At 37.0% G+C, this 20,450-nt stretch overlaps 1 protein-coding gene across 5 annotated transcripts; it reads right to left on the bottom strand.

Annotated features, from left to right (window-relative positions):
• Positions 1-2,745: 2,745 nt before the first annotated feature.
• On the bottom strand, positions 2,746-16,843 carry LOC107850394. 5 transcript variants are annotated; one of them, XM_016694881.2, is made up of 16 exons: positions 16,707-16,843; positions 14,943-15,715; positions 14,477-14,705; positions 13,775-14,049; positions 12,342-12,509; positions 11,475-12,251; positions 11,300-11,391; positions 7,794-7,856; positions 7,595-7,683; positions 7,432-7,497; positions 5,532-6,203; positions 5,213-5,287; positions 4,926-4,996; positions 4,783-4,840; positions 4,043-4,238; positions 2,746-3,658 (listed from the first exon to the last, which is right to left on the bottom strand). In XM_016694881.2, exons 2-16 carry the CDS (start codon positions 15,356-15,358, stop codon positions 3,015-3,017), a joined length of 3,891 nt encoding a protein of 1,296 aa, XP_016550367.1. In that variant the 5' UTR covers positions 15,359-15,715; positions 16,707-16,843; the 3' UTR covers positions 2,746-3,014. The 5 variants fall into 5 exon arrangements, with proteins under 5 accessions (XP_016550367.1, XP_016550368.1, XP_016550369.1 ...); XM_016694882.2 differs by having other exon boundaries at positions 14,943-15,660; positions 16,707-16,836; XM_016694883.2 differs by having other exon boundaries at positions 14,943-15,689; positions 16,707-16,814.
• Between the last annotated feature and the right edge of the window lie 3,607 nt (positions 16,844-20,450).

The raw sequence follows: 20,450 nt of genomic DNA, 5'->3' as shown, positions 1-20,450 counted from the left end.
CCATCCACTCTTCTTTCCATGGATTGCATTTATCAGCTCTATCGAAGCTTCAGTACCTTCCATAGAGTGCCTCCACAACCGTATGAATAGCAGACTTCTATTGTGAAGTTTTAAATTCCTCACACCCAGCTCGCCCTCCTCCTCATCTTTCATAACCATCTGCCATTTGACTAAATGGAACTTTCTCTTCCCTGCATTACCATCCCAGTGAAACTCATTTCTAATTGAGTTCATTTTTTGTCCACTGCAACCGGTATTAAAAATATAGACATTAGGTAAGTAGGTCATCCAATACACTACTAAGAGTCAACCTGCCCCTAAAGGATAAATAATGCTTCTTCCATGAAGTGATTTTGCTAGTACACCTGTCCAGAATACCTTGCCAGGTACTAGATCATTTCTTTTTTCCCCAAGTGGAAGCCCTAGGTACACAAGAGGGAAATCTTTCTACCTTAAATCCAATAATGTACATCATCCACACTAAATACTGAAAATACTGCTTTTCATCAGATTCATCATTAGCCCAGTGACGGCTTCAAAGGCTAGCAGTATCCCTCTTAAGGTACAATAAATGCTTTCTATCTGCTTCACACAACAGTAAGGTATCGTCAGCATATAGAATATGGGAAATAGTCACACTATCACCACCAATTTTTCAAAGCTCATTCCTTACATCCAGCCAAAATGTTCTGCCCTCCTTATCATCATGCTAAGAACCTCCATCACCAAAGTAAACAAATAAGGAGAAAAAGGATCTCCGTGTCTCGATCCACTATGAGATTTAAAGAAACCATGTGGCCTCCCTTTGAACAAATGAAACTCTAACAGTGGATATGCAATACTAGAAACATCCAATCCATGTATCACCAAAATTCATCTGTTTCAAAATATTTAGTAGACACGACCAATTAACATGGTCTCTATTACGTCTTGTTTCTGTATGCCATCTTTTCCTGTTACATGTTTCTTTACGATCTTGGTGTACTATTCTCCATCTTGAGCCGGGGGTCTATCGGAAACAACCTCTCTACTTCTTCGGATGTAGTGGTATGGACTGCGTACATCTTACCCTCCCCAGACCTCACTACACTGGGCCTCTTGTTGTTGTTGTATAAGCCTTTTCTAGATCATGCTACCCTTTTCTTCTTTGACTTCAGTAGTTGATCAATACATTCAATGGCCACTATAGCTGCATCAGTTTTTTGCATCCCTTTAATAAAAGCATTCTGATTGACTGAAACTCGCTGATCAATCACAAGCTTGATCCGTCCTGTCAAAAAGTTCAGCAATTATCTCATAAATACTCCCTAATAAAACTGATAGGCCTGAAGTCTCACTTCAACTGCACCCTTCTTATTTCGAATTAGAGCAACAAAGGTGGCATTTAAGCTTTTAACAAAAGATCCTTCCTGATAGAATGCTTCCACTGTTCTCCAGATGTCATCCTTCACTGTGTTCCAGCATCTTAAAAAAAATGGATGTATAAACCATCTGAGCCAGGAGCTTTGTCTCCTTTGAAGGCTTTAATAACAGCTTCCAACCCCTACATAGTAAAAGGCCTCTGAAGCCATTCCTTCTCATCTTCAAGAAACCAATTTAAGTTCCCATTTTCCCAAATCGGTCTCCATTATTCTGTTTCGCTGAATAATTTTTCATAAAAGCTTTGGATGTGATCCTTTATCACCTTCTCATCATCCACCAGTTCCTCATCAATTACCATTTTGTCGATAAATTATAACTCGTGTTTATCGGCCTATTTGTGAAAAAAACTTTGTATTTCTGTCACCATGTTTGTTCCATAGACGCCTACATTTTTGTCTCCATGAAATCTCTTCAGCTTTTGCAACCTCCTCCAATTCCCTTTCGATCAAATTTCGTTCTACTTTGGTCTGTTCCTCATTCTTATTCCCCTCGCACCAGATCAATTATTTCCAATCTGACAAAGGCTTTATTTTTCTTCTCCTCTAAGTTCTGAAAATATACACACACAAGTAACACCATGTCACAAAATATGGTAACCGTGTACCTCCTCAACCAATAGAAGTCATGCACCGGATTACAACACAATCAAGCAAGAGGTTCTTACCAAAGCTTTGGTACTTGGTCATAACAGATGTCACAGCGCATATATAATAGAAGCACAGCAATTCAGTCTTGAAAGCATAAATCTATTTTTAAAGAAGAGAAGTAAGCAACACATAACACATGATGAGAATGCAATCATCTGCAAAGTTTGGCAATTAATCATCTAAGGAGGACAATACATAACAAAAACAGGATATTTCAGCAGTTCAATGATTTAACTATTGAAACAATCTTAATCAATTGTTCATGTCCGGGAACCATGGAAATGGCCTACAAATAACTGGATAAAGGAGTATGTTTACAAGTGTATATAAATTTATAATGCGAGGGAGAGTCGCAATTGAGAAAATGTGTGCAAGTTAAAACTGTAACTTACTCTATCAAAGTTAGTTAAGGTAAACAATGAGTTACCTGTCAGCTTCACATTTCTCAGGCTGACCAGTACTTGGGCTGGTGACGATACTCTTAACACTTTATAAGGAAAGGTGACTGTTTTGACAGGTGATTATGCTCAAGGTACTTACCAGCAGTCATCTGCAGCTAAAACATGAAAATCAAGAAGTTACATAAAAGTTGCAGCATAGTCCCAGAAACATGAGCCAGATAAAAAAGTCAAAAATGCAATATATTGGGAAAAGGAACCAGAAACATTGCAAAAGATGATCAAACATAATTTGCAATAACATTACAAAAGACGATCAAACAAAATTGCCTTGCAATCTTTGCTAATTTGTTTACAAGGAAACATTGCCTGAATTTAAATGATGAGGATTTTCTAGCATTCCCTTCAAATAAGTATACAAAAATGGCCATAATTACAAGTGCCAATTGGCCAGAGATCTCTTAACCTATCACTTCTTGAAAAGCAAAATATCATTCTCTACTGAACAGTTAAATAGTCCATAAGAATGTACAACGAGCAGTCACTGTCAAAACATATTTAACTCAGAAAGGTCGTCCATTGGTATTTCAAGTCCCACAGAATCATGATCTTGCAAACCATCAACATCAAAGTTGAACCAAGAATTGAAATCCTGAGGCGCCCCAAGCTCAGATTCTACACCTAGCTCTTCTATCGCATCAATGTCATTCAGTGGCAAATTCATGCCATCAGCAGATTCTTTCTTCTCCCTAACATCACCCTCTCTTTTTCTGTTACCACTAGTATTGCCATTAGCAGAAGGGTAGACTGGATGAGTCGTGACCTCCATGAATTTGTTAAAAGATGCATTTACGGATGTAGAAAGCTGAGCTGTCTTCTGCTTGGGCTTTGCTTTTGTCTTGCGCTCACCCTTGGAGTTCCCCAGTGAGCGTCCAGCTTTTGCATTTGCATTTCTCGCTAAAGAATCCCTATCTCTTTCACTTCTCTTTCCTTTTGCACCACCTAGAAGAGTTCCACCAAGAGTAGAAGTGGCTCTGAAAGCAGCACCAGCACCAACATCATCAAGCAGTACTTCTTTTTTCTTCCCTCTATTTAATATAGGCCCATTTTTAGCAAAAGCATGATCCGTTTGATGATTAAACCTTTCATATGGATCAATCAGAATACCATCAGCTCCAACAGGGCACGAGTCTGTGAAACAGGGGAAATGTCAGCTATTACAGCACATCTACTACGAGCAAAACTAGCAACACACACATAAAAAGCTAAAATTACTCAAGCATGTGGAGATAAATGAACAATTTGCAGAGCTCTTGCCAGTAATTACTACCCAGCTGACGAACAAAACATGCAAGACATAAATCAAAGATACTAACGCATGTGAAGATCAAATTATAATTTTATAGGATAAAACCTCTTGATAGAACAAGAACCAACATATTTGGTTGATCCAGAGCTTAAGGAAACATCAAATATCCTAACTAGCTCAAAGTTGTCAAAGCATAGTCAGCAGAGTCTCATCCCCATATACATGATAATTTAACTCAATGAAAAGTTTTATTAGCAACTGCTTACCAGTCAAAAGATCTGCCTCATTAATACGAGGAGGAGCTGCAAAAATGATGTCATGGAGCACAGGCTCGCTAAAGCAACTAGCTCTACTATCCTCAAACTTCCGACACCTGGAAAGTGTTCTCTTTGCAAAAGACAATGCAACCTGTTTTGACACCTTAGGAATCCCAACTTTGGAAGCTAGAGTTCCCCGAGTCGCCTGTCAAATTAATCCAAAAGATATGCAATTATTAATCTAAATCACAAAGTTGGATCACGTCCATATGCTATAGCAAGTTAACTATGAAATCTCCAGAAACTAATAAGCTGCATGGCATAAGAATAAATGAAGTCAAATTCCCCAAGATCATGTTACCATTAAAAGACCCTTTCTGGATAAATACCACATATGTGTTTTAGATCATATAAATACATATTACGTAGTCAGTTATTTTGAGTAAGCTTCTCGAGTTTCAGCTCTTTACCGAATCTCTAATTGCTCTGGTCAACAATGTATACACCTTATAGTCTAGAATGGTCATACATAGTAGTTATATACAATTTTCCTTCACACATTTCACAACAACCACAAAAACCTTACAACCAAATACAGGACTTTAGAAGAGAATAGCGGTAGTAGCAGGAGAAGATAAAGGGATGGCAAGAACACAAATAAGAGTTTGTGAAAATAGCAGGCGCTACAACAATAAGCACAGTACAAGGAATGCATGATGAACATACAGATAAAATAATGAAACCCTTACCAAGAGCTTTTTATAAGCCAGCTCAACAAGTTTATTCATTGCAATCTGCTCAGGGTCCCTGGAAATTCAGTTGGGTTTATAAGGCACACATGACTCCAGAATGCAGAAACGTAAAGCGAACTTGATGGCATGTAATATCTTACCATCCTTCCACGTCCTTGCCTTCTTGAATTGCTTTAGATACTTTCTCCATGTATGTTTTCTTTTTACCAATCTACAGGAAATAGAACAAAAGAACTACTTCAGTGGTATAGAGCATGTGAAGAAAGATGTCCATATAGACCTGAAAGAGATGGTCTTTGTCCCAACCATCTATTCTCCATGTTCTTGAGAACATTAGATTTGCTGGCATATTTGGCAACAACAAAAGCAAGGAAAAAGACGGAGAATGAGTAAACTTATAAGGACGCTAGTAGTGATGGAAGATAACCTCTTGACGGAGTCCCCTCTCCAACTGCATTATTTCTTGGTTGATCACTTCATCTTCTTTATCATTTAAGCCAGGCTGTAACAAGGATCCAAAAAGGAAACGTAAAAATAAAATCATATAATCTTAGGTACAGATGTTAGACTGAAGCATATGATTTTGTTCCAACTTGTGAATAATACCACTCTTAAACCACTCAAAGTAAATGCAAATTAATAAGCATTGAGCAGGCGGGAAAATGATGGGGAACTTTCAAAATCAGAGACCAAATGAAAGAGGAGAAACGTCCATCTTTTAAAATAACCACTTGGAGAAAGCATACCACAGGTTCAATATAGAGGCCAATGCTCTGCAATTCTAGCAAGAGTTTATCATCAAAAGCCATCTGTGCATACTCATGTTCAAATGAGGAAATTCCAAAACTATTGATCTGCAACCTTTGTGGTACATCCAGATCACATTCAGAAAGGCCTACAAACAGCCCAACCTCTGAATGCAAATATCCATTATCTCCTCGTGACATCTCATCACTGTATTGAGGTCCTTGGACATCAGGGTTTCGATGATATACACCATATCCATTGCAGGAAACAAACTCATTACCAGTCCCACTTTTCTTTATCTGAGAACTAAAAACGGTATCGTACTCAACTCCTGTCCTATTCATTTTTCCACTCTGAGAATCAATGACATGTGTACCATGCAATAACGCTTCTGGACCATTCTGTGGTGACATAAATATGTCGAACCCATTTTCTTCACATCCTTCAATATCATCCTCTATAATTAGAGCTGACAGTACTCTTTGGTAAAGTGGAGTAACTTTGTCAAATATTCTATCTGAGTCAACTTGCACACTTAGAATAGAACCATGAAATTGATCGACCAGTTCTACATCAGATGACACTTTCGAGCCACTTTGATTATTGATGCATCTGTTCTTCTCACCAGATGGAGTATCAGAAATAGAAGTTCCATCATGTGCATGACCATCCTGCGAAAGCAAGAATCAAGAGAAATATTTAGATAAAGCAGAGTTGCCAACAACATACGATATATTGTTAAAATGATATCTTAATTTCCAACAGGCAGCAGTAGAATATGAGAATTGGCAAGAACCTGTCAAGTATTTTAATTGATATAGATAATCTAGACGGTCTTTTCAGGGTAAGCATAAAAGGGATAACAACAGCCTTGCACTGGGAGGTAACACTTGGGAGGCTCCAGCTGTCAGTGACGAAGCATGTCAAGTGATACAGATCAATACAACTAAAAGTAAGGATATAAAGAGCGTCACTGTTTAAATACAAGATTGCTAGAGAACATCTACTATGTTGTTTGTTTCTCTCTTGAAATTAGCACGGACAAATTTTTTGTAAAAGAAGTGCGGAATTCATTAGGAGATAAAATAAAAAACCAAATTACTGCGAAGGGCTTAGAGAGGAATAAACTTTCAGATTCCTGTCTATGCATAGGTTTAAAAGGGCAACCTTGGTGCACTAAAGCTCCAGCTACCCTGCATTTCTACAAGAGGCTGTTTCCACCGATTCAACACGTGACCACCTGGTCACATGACAGCAACCTTACCAGTTACATCAAGGCTCCCCTTCTCTATAGGTTTAAAGGAAAGACTATAAATTTGGATCTGATTTAAGTGACAACGACCAGGAATTACTAACAATACACTTACATACAATATGAAGCTTTTATACAGTAGTGTGATTCCAGCAACAAAATGAAACAGCTAAGTAGAAACCCCAACAAAAAGAAAATAACATAAAATAAAATAATCACTCGAAAAGAATTTCAGGTGGTGGCACAGGGATTGAGGCTAACAACCCCAACAAAAATAAAATAAAATAAAATAATCACTTGCAAAGAATTTCAGGTGGTGGCACAGGGATTAAGGCTAACATATAAACAAAACTGAAACCCAAAAAGCTATGGAGAAAAAATCTGAGAAGGTGCAAAGGAGGGAAAGAATTTGGTGAAGGGATTTAAGCACCCCCAAGGCCTTAGCTGGCCCGCAAGAAGCCAGTTTCAATCTTGCAAAATAAATGAAAGACGGAGAAATGTTCTATCGTCCCACTTCGGTTTTTTTTCCTAAAAAAAAAAAGCAATGTTTTATCGTCCCACTTTTGGCATAAACTATCTACCAACGAAATCATAGCTATAGATATAGCTATGATGCAAGACAAAAATAATTAGGTATCAGTAAGTACCAGAACATCATTGTCGCAGTTTAATGTCGGAGACAGACTCTCATGAGATTCCTCTGCAGATTTCAGCTGATAAAAGCATCAATGATCAAGATTCAGTAAGTATCTAGTATCAGACAAAAGCGGATAGCTGTGTTGTGGAGTCAAAATCATCATTAGTTCTCACCTGTTCCAGAAGGTAGGATTTCTCCTCTTCACTGACAGAAGCAAAAAATCTATCCATTTTCTTCCAGAATGTACTTGAACATGCATGAACTACAACAGAAACCAAAATAAATTAAGTGCCTCAGTGCTTATATTTTTTTACCCAACATAAAAGATGGATACAATAGAGTGAGGGGAGAACTTTGCTGTCAGACACATACTACTAGCACTATATGCCAAGTTTGCAGCAGCTAGGAGCTCCTCGCGGTCATCATCTGATTCCCCTGAAATAAGGAAAATGGGATAGCAATATTATTTGTTTGAGGCAGGGCAAAAACCAGAACCACCTAGATAATTTGCTAATTGTCAACCCGCATTAGGGGCAGCAACAAAACTATAGCCTAAATATCAAAGAGTGGAACTCATCGATCACTAGAAAGGTCACACAAGTTCAGTAATTTTAAAGTTACAAGATTGTCCATTTCCTATTCCTTTATTTCACCCACTTCATTTCTTGTCCACGGTCAATCCCAGCTCCCTTCATTTCTTTGCCCACGGTCAATCCCAGCTCATTCTAACCAGCTGACGATGTACTGAAAACTGACTTCACATTTAAGTGAAAGAGGGAAATACAAAAATAAATCAGCTATTCTCTTCTCCAATGAATCGTATCATAACCACTTCCATCTTCCTCACCCCATGAGGAGGTGGACACACACAAAGACTGCTAGAAACTAAAAGGCCAAATCATGGATAACGGCAAATGAGTTCATTAAAAGACAAATAGAGACTACTAGAAACTTGGGAAAAACCTTGAAAAGAGCAAACTAGTTCATTAAAAATTTAAGATACATCTCGGAATGGAACAAGGAAGTCTTTGGTAAGCTAGAGTCAAGGAGAAGCAGGGTGCTGACTAATTATTCCACCCTTAAACAGATAACAGAAAATAGAGTTGCAACAGACCCTCAAACAAGCTTTCCGAACCTGAAAAAGGGACTGATGGAGATCGCCAAAGTGGAAGAAATATCTTGGAGACACAAATCAAGATGTCTCTGGCTAACAGAAGGGGACAGGAATACAAGATATTTTCAAACGATAGCCAACTCTCATAGAAGATTCAACTCAATAGAAAATCTCAACATAGATAATGAAATCACAGTACAAAGAACAGACAATAGGAAGACACTAAATTACTACCAGCATCTGTACACAGAATGAAGAGTGGAGGCCCACTACCAGTTTTGAGGATATGGCCTGTTTGACAGAGGTAGATAAAGAGAGGAAGGAAAGAGTGTTTAATGAGAATGAAGTCCACTCTATATCAAGTTTATGCCCATGATAAAGCCTCTTGTCCTGATGGTTATACAATGGCTTTTTTTCAAAAATCCTGGGAGTTCACTAAGCCAGAGAATATGGGTGCTTCAACTACTTCCATCAACATTGCTACATGGTGAAGCCATATAATGTATCCTTCATTGCTTTGGTACCAATGAAGAAAGGTGTTGTTGAGCTCATGGATAACAGGCCAATTAGCCTCATTGGCAGTGCTTATAAATTGTGGTCAAGCTGATAGCAGAAAGACTAAGTTGGTCATTGGTAAGCTGGCCTCTAGCCATCAGAATGCCTTCATCAAGCATAGGCAGATTACTGATGCAGCAGCACAAATAGCTAATGAGGTTTTGGATTGGAGGATAACATCTGGAGACCCATGAGTTTTATGCTAGTTAGATATAGAGAAGGCCTTTGATCACCTTAATGGGTCTTATCTATTATCCAACCTGAGGAAGATGGGTTTCAATGACAAGCGGTTAAAGTGGATCAGATTTAGCATTTCCAAAGTTAAATTCTCAGTCCTAATCAACACGCCCCTGTTGGTTTTTTCCTCTCCTCATAAAGGGATCAGGCAAGGTGATCCACTTTCTCCATTCCTGTTCATATTAGCCATGGAAAGTCTGAGCAAGGTGCTAGACAATAACAGTGGATTAAGGGTTTCAATGTTAGCACTAATACTGGGACTAAATCTTACTCTACAGCTATTTGAAGCTCTCTCAGGAGCTCTCCCAGGCCTCCACATCAACATGTTGAAAAGCATTATCTATCCAGTCAATGGTGAGCATAACATTGAGATGTTGGCAGATATCACGGGGTGCAGCATTGGGTCTCTTCCTCTCACTTACTTGGGTCTACCGATGGGTGGCAATTTCAAAAACAGTGATGTTTGGAATGGGGTGGGGGTTGAGAAAAGGCCGGCTACATTGCAATGCAATATTTGTCTATGGGGCGCACAGCAACCCATAGTGTACCGTGCTTCATGGCATACCTACTTGGTTTTTTTGAAACTGGTAATATTGATACCATACCTACTTATTTCATGTCTTTGTTTCCAATTCCCAAGAAGGTGCTAGAGCAACTGGGTAAAATTAGAAGGGATTCCTATGGGAAGGAAACTGCAACTCTCACAAATTCTACTTGATTAAATCGGACAAAGTAACGCAGCCCAAGTCCAATGGTGGTCTAGGGATCAGGGATTTAGCCATTCTCAAGAAGTTTCTACTCATGAAGTGGCTATGGAGGTTAGGTAATGGCAAACAAAACCTGTGGAAGGATACTAATATAAACAATTCCCCTTATGGAGTTGGTCCTTGGAAGTTCATCGGCAAATTGAGCTGTGAGTCCTATCAAAATATCCATTCAAATCTGGAAATGATGAGCACATCTGTTTATGGAGGGATAATGGTTAGATAACACAGCTCTCAAAGACGTATTCCTAGCATTTAAAATGTTGCTTTGGATAAAGTTCCTCAATTTCCCAGAGCATAAGCAATCACGTGTGGGATATTCATCTTAGAAGACATGTCCAAGACTGGGAAATGGGAGTCTGACTGGATTGTTAGCAAAAGTGGAGAACTCAACATTTTTGAAGACCTTCCAAACACCATATGTTGGATTACAAAGGGGATATTTACAGTTAAGGACTATTACAATCACATGCTCTCGAAATCAGGTGATTGACTCTTGGCCTTGGAAATTGATGTTGAGAACCAAACTTCCTATTAAGGTAATTTGCTTCAACTGGATTGCCTACCTGAAGCTTGTCTAACACAAGACAACATTAGCAGGAATGGTCTACCATCATTGGTTAATGGATGCTTATTTCTGTAGGGAAAATCTGGAAACAGTTAATCATCTATTCTTGCACTGCTCAGCAGCCACTAATATATGGAGCAGCACTACAGCTTTGGCCATAGTTCAATCATACCACGGAACATGAGAGAAGCACAGCTAAGATCGGAGTTCATGGAACGCCGATAAGCCCTTGAAGAAAATTTGGTTGATGATTCCTGCAGCTATTTCTGGGAGCATATGGACAGAGAGGAATAGAGGATGTTTTGATTGCACCTCAACACCTCATCACTCCTTGAAAGCTAAATGTTATTTTTTTTGGCTGGACAAACCTGTCTCCTGTAATTGGTACTAATCTTTTTCTTGATTTTATCAGTAGTACCCTTACTTAAGACTAGCACACTGTATAGGAGCCAGGCTAGCTTCTCGTTTGTCATTTAAACTCATTGTAACTTTGCCTATTGTAATTTTGCATCTACTTGACACTCTCTCTTTAATGAACTCATTACTTCATCAAGACAAAATTAAGAAAACATACTGTACACTAGTGAAGGAAAATTTTACACAGAGATACTTAATTTAAGTAAGCAGATGAGGGATGTACCAGTGAAATCAGGAGAACCACTGCTCAAAGGATTTCCAAGACGAGAAAACCCTTTGCGTTCCAAGTGCTTTTTCAATGGACGGCCTGACTTACTGCCATAATCAAATATAATTTAATTTAATGGAGAGAGAAACAGTAAAAGCTCAAAAAATTTCTTCAGTAAAAAGACCAGCACCTTCCGTGCTTTTCTGAACCCGACCTCGAGTTACGAAGCGGCTTCGCTGTGACTTGATTTTCAAACTTCTCCCTTGTAGGAGAACTGCTACTCCTAGAAAATGCCGAGCCTCTTCCACTTCGGCCTTGTCTTCGCACACCATCACCTGTTTCTTCTTTGACAAGAAACTTGTTCTTCTTCATATGTGAGGTAGACATCCCGTTACTCTGAACAGTATTTACAGTTTTTTCTTCACCTTCACAAGTAACACCACCCTTTTCTTTTAATCTGCTTTCACCAGCACCAGATTCTTCACTTTCAGAGAGTCTGGCAGGGGATAAAACACTTTCAACTTTAACTTTGAGGTTTTGCGTAAGATTGCTGGCAGCCTTTGAAAGAACAGAACCACCTGTTACACCAGGAGTTAATCTAACTCCAAAATCAGAAGGTGAACATGCCTCTGATGGCACCTCCAACTCATCCTGGTTTGAAACTGGTGAGATAAGATTAGCTCTCCTTGTACGAGAAATTTTTTGAGGCCTCTGACCAATCCATTGTGTTATGGGTGGAGACGAGGATCCTGTGGGCAATGGACGCTTGCGATTATTAGCCCCACCTACAGCGAGACTTTTGTTGACATTTGGAGGCTGTTCCCAGCTTTCCAAGGTTCCAGGTATACGGGGGACGTTAGAGGGTGAATTAGCAGCAGCAACGGAGCCACTCCGTGGTGCCCTTGAGGCCTTCCCTTTTGCTATTGGACTGGGACAGACAGCATGGTTCTCCTCCTGACTATTTAATCTAGAGGAAGAAAACCACAAAGTAAGAATTCAGCGTGAGAACACCCATCAGTTAGGAGATAAAATAAATCTATTGCAATCCAAGACATACTTAATGCTGCCTTTTGCCAGCACCCGCTCTTTATTCAGAGAAGCAGTTGAATCCCTAGAAAGAGCAGATTTTTCCTGTTCATTTTTAAGCATTGTACGAGCAATAGAACCAGTAAGTGATGAGCCATCTGACTTGTTAATGCTACCAGCACCGCTTAATATTCCCGACCTGTACAAAAGAGTTGGTGAGTACACACAGATGGTTATTCTTCTTAAGCCAGTGCTAGGTAACAAAGTCAGTGCAAAAATGAAAAATAACATAGAGGCATATTGATGAGAGTGTTCAAAAACCACAGTAGTCACCATGCATGATAAAACATCATACAATGTAACCAATTTTAGTTTAGTTCCTTAGTTCAACCTACAAAAATAAAGGCCAAATGTGGTCCCTTTTGGAATCTTCTCATTTGGACCACTATATTTATAAGGGACGTGAAAAAACTATTCACACGAGAAAGCAGAAAAACAAAGAATGAGTAAGAGATTGATGCCACGGGAAATGAATGATTCTATGTGACCGAGTTCTAGCTAGAATCATGTAAATTACACGAGGTTGGTCGAAGACAATTCTCCCTAACATAAGTAGGATTACCCGCAAGAACTGGTACTTGGATCTGAAGAGCAGACTCAACTTAATATATATGTTAGGCCATTTGCTCTTCACTGGCTATTCTCCCAAGTGATTCTTCACATTCCAACTAAAACAAGATGATTAATGCTTAAGTTGCTGCCTCAGAAGAGTACAGCATTTCGATGAAATAAAGAACAAACTCGCTATATCTTACAACAAGATGTAAAATAATTTAATTACTTTCTTAAGCCTATCTATAACTGGACAATATAGAATAGGAATGTCCTAACACTTCCTCAAGTGAAAGTTGCAATGCTGTAGTAAAATCATCATCTACAAACATCTCCAGTCTCGTGCAACTGAGAGCAAGAGGCAGCATCAGTTGGTTCAAACTTAATTCAAGAAAGCAAGAGAACCTAACCCAGTCTTATCCTTCATCTAGACGGCAAATAGTGCAAATAAACATTCTTATATAAAACTGAATAACTGTAGGGAATTACTTGGTGGGGGTTTTATTCCTGTTATGATTCCGTGTTCCGTGTTCCATGTTCCATGTTTTATTACGAATCTGTGTGCTTTCCTCTGCTTTATATTACTTATGGGTGCCGTATTTATGTTATGTAATCTGCTTCTGTGCTTTACTATGTGTTTGTGTGGTATCTCGTGCCTTGAGCCGGGGGTCTATCGGAAACAGCCTTTCTACTTCATCAGAGGTAGAGGTATGGACTGCGTACGTCTTACCCCCCCAGACCCCACTAGGTGGGAATACACTGGGTTTGTTGTTGTTGTTGTTGATGATATAAAACTGAATAAAATCAACATGAAAGTGATGTTATTGGGAATAATTCCAGAACAGCAATTACCTGAAACCATGGGAATCAGAAGGTGACAAGCCAGGTTCACTGGCAAACCTATGATGCAGCATTCGTTTAGGCTCTCCATCATTCTCCAAGGGCCTTGAAATGACAGCACCAACTGATCGTTTCCTTTTCATCTTCTTGTCCCAGCCATCACCTCCAGCTGGCAATCTGCGGATCTTTTCTTCAGCCATATCAGAATCGGCATTACTATCTTTTGACATATCTCGATCCTTTACTGTCATAGGCTGCCTGGATAGAGCACTATTCCGGTACTCCGCCTAAATTATATGTAAAAGGAAAAAGTCACCAGGCGTTTTGATGCAAGAAGTAGCAGATGAAGCTTACTATATTAAAAAAGTAATATGCTACAAGATTCATTCAGCAGAAAGCAAAATTTTCATTAACCATGCAATGCTAGGTGATGAGCATAAGATGAAAGAATTCTTCCAGTACAATAGAAAGAAGAAAGGAAAAGGCTGAACGATAACTTATACTTGTGGTATTCTAGGCTCCATCTAACGGTGCAGAGAGGAAACAAGGAAAGTATACCAAGAAATATAGTCCCCAAAAGTTAGACAATTACAAAATATAGAAGCCTTTCTTTCTATGATAATTCTTACATATTGTTTAAAACATCAAAAGTAAATGAAGGCTTAACTTAAATCGAATGTCAACAATTTAAATAGCATGATATCAATTACAAACCCGAGTTTCTGCCACTGATGTGCGTACACGCTTGTTAACAGTATTATTCTTCGGCCGCTCCTCTGTCTTTTGTGTTACAAGATCTGAAGGGCCTCGATGTATCTGTGTTCTTGAACCACCTAATCTCTCATTTGTTAACTGCTCATTTCTCTGTTGCTTCTTAGAAGGTATGCCTTCAGAATATTTTGCCAGCTTATGCAGGTATTCGTCGAACTTTTTAGCTCTACCACTAGTCACAACAAAAAGGCATACTCAGAAAATACAACTTGACTTTAAAGTAGGGTAACTTGCAAAAGTTTTATCTAATACCCAAAAAAGATGCCACCAAGAAGCTTAATTAGTACACACACAAGAAAGAGAAGGAGAGTACTAATCAGTGCAAGTAAAGATACAAAACCATGAAGAAGGATGCGACAGAACTGATTAGTCCAGAAAAACTAGTTTATTGATTAAGAGGACAAAATACCTAGCTTTGTTGCACGTCTCTGCAACACTATCTCTGAACTTCTTTAGTTCATCCACAGACACAGGAAGTGAAGACTTCAAATGAGCAGCACCAAAAGAATTTTCTGAAGTGCTCCCAACAGTAAGGCCAAACATTCTCCTTAACTCACCTGAACGAGTATACTTTTGATCACTCATTACGATTGGCTCCAGCATCAAACATTGCAACAGGGAAGGCAAATCACCCACTACTGCACCAGTCCCCCGGGATGCACCCTTCCCAGAACCAAATATACGGGTGTCTGAACTCTCTCTGAAGCTCCCAGACCTGTCCATAGTGGGACCCATATAGCTCCCCTTAGGCCCATTAGCGTAGTTTCCAACAAAACCCGAGTCACTGCTAGCTGATGTCAAGTTAAATCTCCCATTTCCAGCCATTTACAAACTCAGAACTAGAGCATCATATCTCCAAAGATTTTCCAGTTCACAATTGAGCCCAGAAAAAGATCAGCTTCTATTATAAGTTAAAACCTTTAAATACACAAGATAAGAGGCAAGCAAACGCCAGCTTTACGAAAGATTCCCGGTACTAAACATCCAATGAAAGATCACTCTCTGAAAGGTAAGCTCGCCAAAATTCAGAACGAGGACCTAGTCAATGCCCTTGAGAAACCATTTAATTGTCCTTTTCACTTAACAAACCCTTCAGAAGCGATGGATCATTACCTCACAAATCATCTCTTCACAGCAAGAACATATCACATTACAACTAAAAACACAGCAACAACCTTTTCACTGCAAAAATTCAACATATAATAACTACAAAAACAGCGAAACCCTTATTGATTTTTGTTGTTTAGGAAAATCCATTACTATTGCACCAAGAGTAGATTTTGGGGATAACGAAACCCATGGTCCAAAACACTAGCCAGTGAGAAGAGCAAAAAGAACACACACAAAAAATTCAAATAAAAAAATTCAGCTGAAACTCGGAGAGTTGAATGAACAAAACTCAAACTGAAATCCAGAATCACACAAAACTAATCATCGAGAACTCTTAATTTTTCTAATTTTCAATAAAGTTCATAACTTGACACTAAATTCCACATAACCAAACTCCAAAGTCCAAAAAAAAAAATCAAAACATTCGACTAAATTTAACGCACAAGATAGCAAAAATCCTCCGTCCAAAACACTAGCCAGTGAGAACACTCCCAAAAAAAAAAAATCAAATAAAAAATCAGCTGAAACTCATTGAACTGAAAGAACAAAACTCAAATTGAAATGCAGAATCACAAAAAAAGAAAAAAAAATCGGAACTTTTGACAAAATTAAACACAAAAGATAGCGAAAATCCTCCGTCCAAAACATAGCCAATGAGAAGAGCAAAAGAAGAACACACACAAAAAAAAAAAATCAAATAAATAAACTCAACTGAAACTCGTTGAACTAAAAGAAAAAAACAAAAATTAAAATGCAAAACAAACAAAAAAAAAAAAAAAACGGAACTTTGGACTAAATTTAACACACAAGTTAGCAAAAAATCCTCCGTCCAAAACACTAGCCAGTGAGAAAAACGAAAAAAAATCAGCAGAAACTCGTTGAGCTGAATGAACAAAACTGAAATTCACAACGAACTAATAATCAAACCCTACTTCAAAACAAAGCTAAAAAACTAGGGTTTATCAAACTACCCCTACCCCCACACCCCACCTCAAAACTACCAAAATTCACACAAAACTAGTGAATTAACAAGCATATAATATACAAAAATTCGAGAACATACCGAGCATTCACTGATCGAAAGTAGCGATCGAAGAGAGAGAAAGAGCGAAAAACGAAGAGAGAGAAAGAAAGTATGAGAGAGTTAAGAGAGAGAGAGAGAGAGAGAGTAAAAAAGGCTTACGTTATGTATATGGTGGGCTTCGATTTTTCTTCTTTTCTTCGTTTCTTCTTTTGGGCTTATTTTGGTTGACGCGGTTTGTCTAGCCCGCTAAACTGAGGGGCAAAAAGGAAATTCTCTTTTGCTTTTAGGGGGTAAAAAGGGAATTTAGATGTTTTCCAAGTGATTAGCAAAAGTGTTAAAAACAAGGGTACTTTATGCTAAAAGGTAAAGTAGGGATTAGGGAAGTGTACTTGTCTTTATCATGAATATTTTTGTTTTTTCTTATTTATGAAAAGGATTGACTATTGAGAGATCAAGAAAGGTATGGACGTGGATGTTAAAAGTGTTGTAGGGGTTTTGTAGGAGTTGATTTGATCTGTGAAATACTTGGTGAATGATCGGAGAATGAGAAGGGAACTGGAGAATCGAAAGGAATGAATCAGTGTTGAATGCGGCTTGAAATGAATGAAATTAGATAGTGTGAAGGGTGAGTTTGTGGTCTGGTATATATAGGTCCAAGACGAGCTATAATTGAAAGAAATTTTAGTTACACATGCATTTACTGATAGGAAGTAAATTTGCACCGTTTAAATGTTTAACCTTTTATGTTATAGTCAATAACCATAATCTTTTTTCAGGAAAATAAGATTATAGTTCCGACCAATTCGGAAGACTTTCTATTGGGAAGGAAAAATTATAAGATTGTAGTCTATCGATGGGAAGCAAACCCATGAAGTTTAAATAGTTAACCTGTTATGTTATATTTAAATATTTAATAGCCATAATTAAAAAAAAAAAAATGAGATTCTAGTTCCGATCAACTCGGAAGGCTTTTGATTGGGAAGGAAAAATTATAAGACCGTAGTCTACTGATAGGAAGCAAATCCATGAGGTTTAAATGGTTAACCTTTTATATTATAGTTAATAGCCATAATTTTTAAAATAAATAAGGTTCTAGTTCCGATCAACTCGGAAGGCTTTCGATTGGAAAGGAAAAAATTATAAGACCGTAGTTTATTAATAGAAAGCTAATTCATGAGATTTAAATGGTTAACCTTTTATGTTACAGTTAATAGGATAGCCATATTTAAAAAAAAAAAAAAAAAAAAAAGATTTTGGTTCCGGCCAACTCGGAAGGATTTCGATTGGGAAGGAAAAATAATAAGATCATAGTCTACTGATAGAAAGTAAATCCGCGAGGTTTTAATGATTAACCTTTTATGTTATAATTAGTAGCCATAATTTTAAAATTATGATATTTTAGTTTCAATTAACTCAGAAGACTTTCAATTGGAAAAAAAAAAAAACAAAGAGACTGTAGTCTACCGATAGAAAGCAAATCCATGAAGTTTTAATAGTTAACCTTTTATGTTATAGTTAATAGCCATATTTTTATTTTTTTTAAAAGGAGATTCTAGTTCGGATCAACTCGGAAGGCTTTCGATTGGGAAGGAAAAAATATAAGACCGTAATCTACTAATAGGAAGCAAATTCATAAGGTTTAAATGGTTAGCCTTTTATGTTATAGTTAATAGTCATAATTTCTTCTTTTTTTAAAAAAAAAAAGAAAAAAAAAGAGATTCTATTTCCAACCAACTCGGAGGGCTTTCGATTGGGAAGGAAAAATAATAAGATCATAGTTTACTGATAGAAAGCAAATTCGTCAGGTTTAAATTGTTAACCTTTTATGTTATAGTTAGTAGCCATAATTTTAAAATTTATATTTTAGTACCAATCAACTTGGTAGGCTTCAATTGTGAAGGAAAAATAATAATACCGTAGTCATTGAGAATGATGTTACGATCAAAGTAATACAAAGAATTTAATATGTTACGTTTAGATATTTTTCTAGGAAAGGAAAAATAGTAAACCGTAGTCATTGAGAATAAGTGCAGTCAAAGTATTCAAAAATAAAATATTAATTTTGTTATACATTTTTTTATTTGACTTATTTGCATTGACAAATTAGTTTTTATTGAGAATAAAACGTCATGAGTTTTTATTGATTTTTTTCTTAGAACTTACAAATCAGTTAGATCAATTTTTTCTTCAAAAAATGGTAGAAAGTAATTAAGTAATTTATATAATTTTCTTCTATATTTTATCATCTTAATGTGAAACGAATCATGTATTTTGAATCGGTAGTATATAGATTAAAGACGAGTTTTGATTGGGAGAAATTCTAATGATACACATATCTACTGATAGGAAGCAAATTCACCAGGTTTAAATGATTAACTTTTTATTTTATAGTTAATAGTCATACTTTTGAAAAATTAAGATTTTAATTCCTATCAACTTGGAAGGCTTTCGATTCCAAAGGAAAAATAATAAGATCGTAGTTATTGAGAATGATAATTACGATCAAAGTACAAGAATGAAACATTTTACATTTATTATATATTTTCTGGGAAAGAAAAATAGTAAGACCGTAGTCATTGAGAATGATTACAGTCAAAGTATTCAAAATTTAAAATGGTTACATGCATATGTAATGCATTGATACTGTATAAAAGTTATGTAATATATCAATATTGGATAAATGTGTATCAATATACCATCAAAGGATATGGTGCAGTGGACAAGGTTATTCTTCCCTTAACTAGAGGTCTCGGGTTCGAGCCCTTGGTATGAAAAAATCTTTGTTAGGGAGTGCTACTCCTACCCGGCGCGAATTCGGATTAGTTCGGATGGAAAATAAAAAAAAACGTGTATCAATATTGCATAATGTATATGTAATATATATAAATGGCGTATGTATGATGCATGGTATGTATCATAAATATACAAACATCTATATAAGTTGTTTGTACAATATGTATACTCTAGAGTGCTATATATTTTTATACTTTTTTAAAAAACAAGTTCAGTTGCCACGGACCCATTGACTAGCTATTTTGTTTAATTCGAATAGAGTCTTGCAACAATTACCTTGTATTATCGTCATGCTAAAGTTGTTGCATTTTCTAAGCAAGTTAATTTGAGGCTCCTATCAATCTATTTTTTAGGTTTAAGTCATTCTAGGTACTCACAAGCTTTGTCCATATCCTACCTCTTGACCATACAAAAAAGATCATCTTCCATTATTTATTATTGCCCTTCAAGTACCTTTTTCCATTAATTTTACGTGATGATGACTATTAAGTGGCATTGCAATATTTATTTTCCTTTGCATGTAAAACTTGGTGCAAATATGAAAATTTTTGCCTTTAATTTCTCATAAGCAATTTTTCAGTAAACATGTGGCGTTATTGGGATTTGCTTGTCCATGCCTCTGCATATTTATCATTATCATTATCCAACAGTATTCGTGGACCTTATACGTTTCTTGTTTTAAATTTCATTACTTTCTACACTAATGTTACATTTAGTGGCCCTTCTTTGGCTTAAAACAAAATTAGACATACTTAAATTCAAGTATAACAACTATTAAATAATTTATCTTGTAAGTTTTTTGATTCTGGCTAACTCAAAATCTCCTCTAAATAGTTTCAAATTTCAGATATGAGTTGTTCTATATATTTCGAGTCTTTTGCTATATTATTCACTCAAAACGGATAATTTGGTACCAAAATTGCTCCAAGACACATTAATCCATACTATTATTGTTAATTTGATACCAAGCATTTGTGAAAGGTAGTATTC

Source organism: Capsicum annuum, chromosome 12 (genome assembly GCF_002878395.1).
Source record: "Capsicum annuum cultivar UCD-10X-F1 chromosome 12, UCD10Xv1.1, whole genome shotgun sequence".
Classification (NCBI taxonomy): Eukaryota; Viridiplantae; Streptophyta; class Magnoliopsida; order Solanales; family Solanaceae; genus Capsicum; species Capsicum annuum.
Note: the sequence above shows the minus strand (reverse complement) of the source record. Positions and strands in the feature narration are given on the sequence as shown.

What these genes read in the sequence shown, in the direction of transcription:
- LOC107850394 (XM_016694881.2), bottom strand. Translation starts at nt 15,358, where the DNA reads ATGGCTGGAAATGGGAGATTTAACTTGACATCAGCTAGCAGTGACTCG. An exon ending in GCCTCTATATTGAACCTGTG is followed by an intron (nt 5,288 to 5,531) that starts GTATGCTTTCTC and finishes TCCTTGTTACAG; the next exon opens with CCTGGCTTAAATGATAAAGA. An exon ending in TGGCTTATAAAAAGCTCTTG is followed by an intron (nt 4,239 to 4,782) that starts GTAAGGGTTTCA and finishes TTAATTTGACAG; the next exon opens with GCGACTCGGGGAACTCTAGC.